This window comes from Cibotium barometz, chromosome 19 (assembly GCF_041138505.1).
Source record: "Cibotium barometz isolate CiBa-2024 chromosome 19, ASM4113850v1, whole genome shotgun sequence".
NCBI lineage: Eukaryota > Viridiplantae > Streptophyta > Polypodiopsida > Cyatheales > Cibotiaceae > Cibotium > Cibotium barometz.
The window spans coordinates 37,329,282-37,337,520 of record NC_141064.1 but is presented as its reverse complement, the minus strand read 5'-3'; the positions used below and the strand labels follow the sequence as shown (position 1 = coordinate 37,337,520).

General features: G+C 39.2%; 1 protein-coding gene across 1 annotated transcript; it reads right to left on the bottom strand.

The window, feature by feature from the left end:
• Positions 1–626: 626 nt before the first annotated feature.
• LOC147628539 (abscisic acid 8'-hydroxylase 1-like) lies at positions 627–4,541 on the bottom strand. The gene is made up of 9 exons (XM_086814195.1): positions 4,253–4,541; positions 3,490–3,808; positions 3,241–3,390; positions 2,811–3,068; positions 2,225–2,317; positions 1,586–1,664; positions 1,282–1,388; positions 1,008–1,126; positions 627–871 (listed from the first exon to the last, which is right to left on the bottom strand). The coding sequence occupies exons 1-9, from the start codon at positions 4,459–4,461 to the stop codon at positions 781–783; spliced, it is 1,425 nt and encodes a 474-aa protein (XP_086670321.1). The 5' UTR covers positions 4,462–4,541; the 3' UTR covers positions 627–780.
• Between the last annotated feature and the right edge of the window lie 3,698 nt (positions 4,542–8,239).

Below are 8,239 nucleotides of genomic sequence, written 5' to 3'. Positions count from 1 at the left end.
GGAGTAGACTTGTGTGATTAAAATAGGTCTTTGCTTATAAGCTTAACCTTTTGTGCCTTATATTGCCTAATTTATTCATTTTTAAATCTCATGGAGCAAGCCCTCCCGAGTGTGATTGAGGTTAGCTATCTCTTCACTTGGTGAATTCCAGTAAGTGTTTTTTTGTTAAATTGAGTTGATATTCATGATATTAGAGTTTGCTAAGAAACCCTATCATGTCAAAAACCCGTAAAAACATTAACAAAAACCTTGAAAAATAAAAAATATATTTTTAAATTAAAAAAATGTATCTTGTTCTCTAGATTTTTTGGATCTAGGATCCAGATTGTCCCTATCTAGATCATTGGACACTGCATCTAGATCATGGGGGGTCAGAGTCAAAATAATTAATTAGGGGATGTCTATGGTAAACGACCTTCATTGCCACACAATTGAGCGTAAATTATGAGGGATGTCAAAGTAAGTACCTATCAAATACTCTTGTAAGAAGGAATCAAGTTGAGTAAAGACCCCTATAACACTTGAATAGGACATTAGAACCGGTGCCAACTACCATCTTTAATGCGCTTTTGGATCAATCTCAAATTTAGATCACCGATTCAACATTCCATTATCAATCGATCATGTCTGCTCTCATAAGAGTCTTGTTCATCTATCTGATATTGGAATCATTGGACTCATGAGGGCAATATTGTTCATCTTGTCTTTAAATAAGAGTTGGCTATTTAGTGTGATAATAATGTCCCGTGTTTATAAAAGCATTTAATGCCATCACAACGATCATTTCCTCACCACCCTTATAGGCAAGCCCTCTTGGGGAACTTGAAATGGACTGTACTGAATTCCCGTTTTAGATTCATCCAACTCCCACCTGCAAAAAAAGGGTAATAAACAAGAGTGCTTTGAGTGTCACATACTTGATAAATGCTAAGACCTCAACTAGTATTATGTTACAAAAATCTTCAAACAAAAAGGCTTTATTTGACTGATATGTTTAATATGCATACCTGAATTTAGTGGTAAGATGGTGTATAAAGACCAGCATTTCTAGTTTAGCTAGCTCACTCCCTGGACATGAGTGTACACCATTTCCAAAGGGTAAGAATGTGTTGGGCTTTGGAGGAACCTGCAATTCAATAAAAGATCTTAGATACCAAGTTCAAGTGGGCAAGGTCATTATTATAATTACCTTAGAGTGATAAATTAATACAATAGATGAACTTAGTTATAGCAGTTAAAAGCCTTTGAAATTGTGAAATGCTTAAGTCACTTAAAATTTACCTCAAATCTTGAAGGATCAAACTTTTGAGGATCTGGGAAGAACTCCGGGCTGTGATGAATGTTTCTAAAGAGGGGTAGTACTTTCCACCCTTTAGGAATAACATAACCTGATATATATCAATGCACTTTTTAAGAGGTTAAATTCTAGATCAGATGATATTAATGTTAATGCAAGCACCTAACTGACTGGGATTCAATGATGGCTGTGGGGTTTTGCAACTAATTGATACTTAAAAATTAAGGGGGACCACAAATATTCTTTTAAAATAGAAGAATTAATACAAATTCATAAAAACATTATTACCTTTGTAATCCACATCTTCAACGGCCTCCCTAAATGTGAAAGAAAGGATAGTTGCAATTCTGAGGGTCTCTTGGATTACCTATTCAAACATGAGAGGAATTTAATGGCCATAAGCTATACATTCATGGTGGAGCCATAGCTCAATTATACAAATAACAATCTATTACAATTTGAGGTAGTTGTTGAAAAGGTTAATTAGCATAATCAATAAGATGGCATGGTCTAACCACCATTATTAATAATAAGATGGAGTCCATAAGGCACAAGGTGCCTCCATGGCTCAACTACACAAGCGAGGTAGTTGTGGAGAAGGTTAATTAACAACCAATTAATGTGCTCTAATCACACTTGATGATAGTTTGGAGGCCTATAGCCAAAACTAAATTACACAAGAAAAATTGAATGTAAGGTTTTTGGAAGTAATTGTTGGAGAGGTTAATTAATGATTGAAAGAATTAGTGTGATCTAATCTTGTGCTACACCTTTGAAAATATATTTTTTCCCTTGAACCTTAATCACATGAAGGCACACTCCATTCTACCTAATTAATTAAAAGCAAAAGTAGACGTTGGGTGCTTTATTAGGATAACAAATTGTAGGTGTCAAATTTTTAATAATTTGAAGCATGTTTTTACTTACCCTTGATGTCAAGTGCATGCTCTTGGTGTCTTCCCATGTGAGCTTTTGCTGGCCATCAACAACTTTGGTGTGCCTTATACTATCTTGCTCCGCCTTTTGAAGGGGGGAAAAGAAAAGAAGAGAAAAACCAAAATTAGAGCCATAACCTTAAAATAATACGCCCAAAATAGTTCTCAATGTCATTTTTTTTTGTTAAGGGGATAATTAATTGATTTTTTATTTTTATTTTTGAGGATGATTATATTAAAGGAAAAGTGGTACAACCTCTTTGGGAAAATTAATCACGTGAGATAAAAGTGGGAAATAGTTTTGTTGAATTGATTCAATAATGATAAAGTCTTGGAGTGATAGTTTTTACACAAAAAAATGCTTTTACAAATTTGCTCTATGGAGTCTCTTATTAATTAGATCAAATAAATGATTTTCTTCTGTATGGAAGGGGGGTGGGGTATATATTAATGGGGATTTGTTTATTTTAATTTATTTATTTTTTGGGGGAAAGAAGAGAGGCTTAAGATGGGATTGAAGAGGGGTTTAGGTTATAAAAATGATGTCTTAATGATCTCTCTCTCTCTCTCTCACTCACAATGACAGAGTCGAGAAGGAGAGGGCTGCTTTTGAGGAACTTGATGATCCAAGTGAGAACACTGGCTGTGGTGTCGCGAGAGGCAAAGAGCACCCCTATTATGTTGTCCACAATCTGTTGGTCGCTCAACCCCACTTTGCAGTCATGATTGTCCCTATAACCCATCAACCGCCCCAAAAAATCATAATTACCCACCATCCCCCCCTCCCTCCTCTGCCTAATTATCCCTTGTATCCTCTTGCTCAAATGCTTCCTCGCCTGCAAAATTTCAGTATGATTATGCATCAGGATTAACATTAATATGCTTTTGCAGCTGATCATCTCCATTAATGTTCTGGCTTGTGGAACATTGACTGGCATAATTGGGGGCTTAGCTAAATTACACACAAGCACAGTTAATCAGGGATACAGTAGGGTGATTAATCAATACCTTCATTGCGCTGTGGTACTTGGTTCCTCGGAAATTGATCGGCATTGAATTGTAGCCTTGCTCTAAGGTAGCATATGCTCGATTAAGGTCTTCCATGGGCAGCCCATTGTGGCACCCAAAAATTTTGAGAATGCCCACTTTGAAGGCAAACTGCCAAAGAGGAGGGGGGGTCAAATTTATGCAACACTTTGTTCTTTTTTTTTTCTCTAAGGGAAGGATTTAAGGGTTACATAATGAAAATGGAGTTACCTTCTTCATTTCCATGAAGGTGTTGACAGTTTGGCCCTCCCAGGAGGTGAGGGTGGAGATGGCAAGGTCTTCAATGTCCGGGGTCATGCCTCGGATAGACTCAGGTAAGAAAGAGCTTAATACAAGCCTTCTGAGCCTAGTGTGGTAAGCCCCTTCATGGAAGAAGAGAGCCTGGGGGCCAATCATTCCCTGCTTGCTTGCTGGGAATGTGGGCTTGAACAAATGAGCCTGGCTCACCAGCACAAACCTTGCTGCCTCCGGGCTTGCTATCATCACACATGGGCACCCCAATATGTGTGTCTTGAAAATCTCTCCATACCTGCATCATCCCCCCCATAATTCTCCTTAGCCAAGTTCACTTTCATGCTAATTTGAACACCCAAACATTAAGAAGAAGAAGAAAAAAAAAACCCACATGCACCCCCTGATGTATCTTCTCTCAGTCTGCATCAAAATGAGATATGGGTTCCTTGGCCTTTTCTTTTTTCTAACTCAAAACTTCCATCCCTCCTTCAAGAGAATCTAATCATGAGATGTGGGTTCTCTTCTGGCAAATTTTCATTCATTTTCTAGCAGAATTCCACCCATCATTAAAAGTGGATTCAACCTAATTATAAGAATAATGCTGCCTGATTAATGAGAGGAAATCTATCGAAGGGTGGATAATCGATCATCTGTAGACCCAAAACCTATCATCATTGGGTTTGACAAGCTTACACACACTTCAGGTACAAGATGACTTTTAACGAGAGTGAAAGAGCACCTCATTTGCCTGGTGGAGAAGAAGACGTTAGGATTTTGGGAGTAGAGTTGAAGGGTTTCGCCAATATAGGGCCACCCCATAGAGCCAGGAGGCAGCTTCTTCTTCTTCCGCCCAGGTTCGGAGAAGCCAGGGAGCAAGAGGGAGAGGACGAGGATGATGCAGCAAAGAGCAATAACAAGACCTATAACATTAAAAAGGAGGAGCAACATTATGGGCAAAGGTGGCGCTCTGTCAATTGAATCCTGCTCTTGCAATCTGGGACTTCAGGCAGAGCTGGACCTGAGAAGCTGGTCCTCCTCGCAGGAGTGATCAGCACACAGGGAGCAAGAGCAAATGAAGATGGTGAAATGAAGGCAAGGAGATGGAATTAATAAGAGGGGGCAGGGGCGGGGGGTCTTTTCTGAGCAGCAGTCACGTGCAGGCAGGAGGGAGGGAGAGAGAGAGACAGAGAGACAGAGATTGCCTGCCATGGCAGCTAGCCATGCGCCGGGTGGCAAAGATCTTATGCGCTCTGTGATTTGGAGGTGGCACGGGCACCGTCGCTGCACACCCCACCGGAAGAAGGTGGCAGGTCCATGTTCCCACTTCGCCATGCATTGAGGGCCATGCCTTGAGAGGACCATCTTCACCCATATTGCTTCCCCTCATGACCTCATGCACAACCTATGTGTGCTTTCACACATGTCCTATCGTCCACCCTTGGAGAGCAACATGTTGCTGTGGAAGTAGCCTTTTCACACCACATCCTCCATGGAATTAGTGAAATCAATCTCTTGCCATCCATCCATCGATCAAACATGACACCCACACCTCATACTCCATGAATTAGCAAATGAATCTCTCGCTTTACATCAATCCAACATCGATCATGCATCGATCAAACATGAACCTCACACCTCGCTTCCCCTCATTTGCTCAAATTTGTCCACTAATCTTCTGAAAAAAAAAACCCTAGTTTAGACCTTCAATATTTCAAAATATGGAAAAATGCCATTACATTTGAAATTGAACTGGTTGTGTTGAAACGGAGATCCAAGGTGCAAACACTATCACCTCACAAATGTTATTTTAGTTTTCAACATGTAAATGTTATTGCCCACCACTACATGGCAAACCACTTCATTCCATCTCCAAGTTGTCTAGAAACCATTTCGGTTTAATCATTCCTAAAGCACATTTGAAAAAAAATTGTCCATATTAAACTCTTAGGAAGCTTCCCTAAGGAAAGGTTCAAGCTAGTTACATTCTCACTCCCTCCCTATCCTAGCATGCCCACAACTTTTCTCACTCAACTTTGATGAGGTAGATAATGGCCATGAGGGGCCTGGGTTTTTGGGGGCAAAGGTCATGTGTTAGGGCCAAGGTCCCTTTTGAGAAAAACTGACTATACTATAAGGGTATTCCCTTACATCAAGGACATATTGGCACTTTTTTTTTGGTTCAATGATGAGTATGGAAAGCCTAGACAAACAACTAAGGCGATCTTCCCTCGTCCAAGTTTAATTTGGTCAAATGCCCTTTAATGACCTCTTTAATGCAACTAGAATCTCTCATTCTCACGATGATGAGTATGGAAAGCCTAGATAAACAACAAAGGCGATGTTCCCACGTCCTTTTGGCATAGTTAGAAAGCTGATGGCACCAAGTTGCATTAAACGAGGTTGGTGAAGTTAACGAGTTGCATCTCTTACAAGCTCTATTTTTGTGTTCATGAAATAGCAAAAACATTTACAATCCCCATACATGATGGAATTTCACACTAGTTGCAACAATCACAATAATATTCTCTCTCAACAAATTTGTAACTTGTGAGAGAAAATGTTGTTTTGATGATGGGGTAAAATTCATTGGTGAATACAAGCTAATGGTGCTAAAGATTTTGTGGCTATATTAGGGGCAAGTGACCTTAGCAATAGAGAGATGATTAATAGGTTGTGCATGGATGTTCGTCCCATGTTTCTTCAAGTACACGTCCCATGCTTGGCATCAACTGATTGTCCATTGAATGACGTGTGAGGTATGCATGAGTTGGCTTCCTTTAAGCAAGGCAATGATGGGGAGATTCCATGTGTGTAAAGTCCCCCCCCCCACCTTCCCCATCCATTTAACAACTTAAATTATATCTCTATGTGACTTTCATGCATGTAAATAGCCCCACACAACAAGTTTTCACTCATCCTTGTTAGTTAGATTGGTGTCTATCATGTGTGTAAAGCAACATCTATGCATCATCCGATCCAACCTTGTCTATTCCATCATCTAAGAGATTATTGTTCTAGTCCTCTTATAAGCAATAGTAAGACACAAGGTCCCTCCTATAATCTCACATGTGTGTAAAGCAACATCTATGCATCATCCGATCCAACCTTGTCTATTCCATCATCTAAGAGATGATTGTTCTAGTCCTCTTATAAGCAATAGTAAGACACAAGGTCCCTCCTATAATCACATGTGGTGAACTCTCATGCCATAATTGTGAACCCTTGCTAGTCTTAAACAGATGCCACCCAATCTAATAGTGAGCACTATGCCACCCATGTGAGTTGCACATGGGTGGCATAGTGAGCACTATTCAACCTCTCTTTTACAGTACACTTAATCAAAAGACCCACCCTCATACCATTTAAACTTTGCAGACACTTACTTTATCAAAAGATCCACCCTGAGACCGTTCAAACTTTGCACACACTAGTACCTGCTCCTATTGGAGCTTATTTCTCAATAACATAGAAGGACCATGACGTATTTCTTCCTACCCACCAAAGATTGTGCCACTAGCCATCCATATTATTTAAGATATGGATTCCTCTCAAATGCTATACATCCTCCCTAGCTGACATGGCTAACATTGCTCATATCATGTAGTACAAATCAATCATTTGGCAGCAAACTTCTACACCATCACACTTGTGGGTCACTAAAAGGTTCTTGAAGTGGTCACATTATATACATGTAACAACATAGCTTGTTTATGCACAGAGGGATTTTTTTATAGAAGGGCTAATATGACATGTACATGCAAGAGAGGATTAAGAAATGGTTGTTTGATGAATTAATTTATGTAATTCATAGAGGGGAGTTTTGAATTAATTAAAACATTAAAAAAGGGGGATAAAAAATTATGTTGAAAAAATGTAAGACTTACAAATTGGGAGTACTTTAAATACATGAATGCATGCACGTGCTATATGAGTTTGGCAAAGTGAACCCCCCCCCCTCTCTCGTTTCCCCCAAGATATGGTTAATGTGATAAACAAAGAGAGCCACATAGCTTTTTAGTGTGAATGAGTGATGAGCCATGTAACATGTAGCATATACACATACTAGCATGTAGGAGTGGTCTAGCATTAATTAACTATTCACATATTGTCATGTGAGCGATAACTTGTAGCATACACATATACTAGCATGTAGGAGTTGTCTAGCATTAACTATTCACATATTGTCATGTGCTTAAACAACCATCCACATGTTGCCTTGATGTAAAAGCTCCCTCTATCATAATCAAAGGGTTTACATTCACTTGCCAATACATTCAACCATTTGCAAATATTCACCCTCAAGGCAATGCGCCATGATATCCAAGACTCTTAACTTCCATATAATCTCCACTAGTTCTATGCATTAGTTCATGTTTACACATTTACGTTGCTTGAGTACACAACTCTATTGGTTCATTCATCATTGACTTCTCACTTTTTCTTACAAGCTTGTATACATATTGCTCTCATGTTGGCTCCTTGAAGTATTTAAAGGTGAAAAAAGAAGCGTGTGTGGGAAATCTTTTTATTGTTTGAAGTTGCATTGTGAGAGATCGTTTGGGCTCACCCAAGCCTCCTCATCTTGCAATTTTGAGTGTCATTCCTAGAAGTAACATGCACATTCTAGCAACACATTTTGATCTTTATGTTATGAAGCCAATTAGGAAACTAAATATATTAAGATAAATTTGTATAGCTTTTATCAACTACCCACAAGGGGTTCGAT

What these genes read in the sequence shown, in the direction of transcription:
- LOC147628539 (XM_086814195.1), bottom strand. Translation starts at nt 4,461, where the DNA reads ATGTTGCTCCTCCTTTTTAATGTTATAGGTCTTGTTATTGCTCTTTGC. An exon ending in AGTACCACAGCGCAATGAAG is followed by an intron (nt 3,069 to 3,240) that starts GTATTGATTAAT and finishes GAAATTTTGCAG; the next exon opens with GCGAGGAAGCATTTGAGCAA. An exon ending in TGAAGATGTGGATTACAAAG is followed by an intron (nt 1,389 to 1,585) that starts GTAATAATGTTT and finishes GATATATATCAG; the next exon opens with GTTATGTTATTCCTAAAGGG.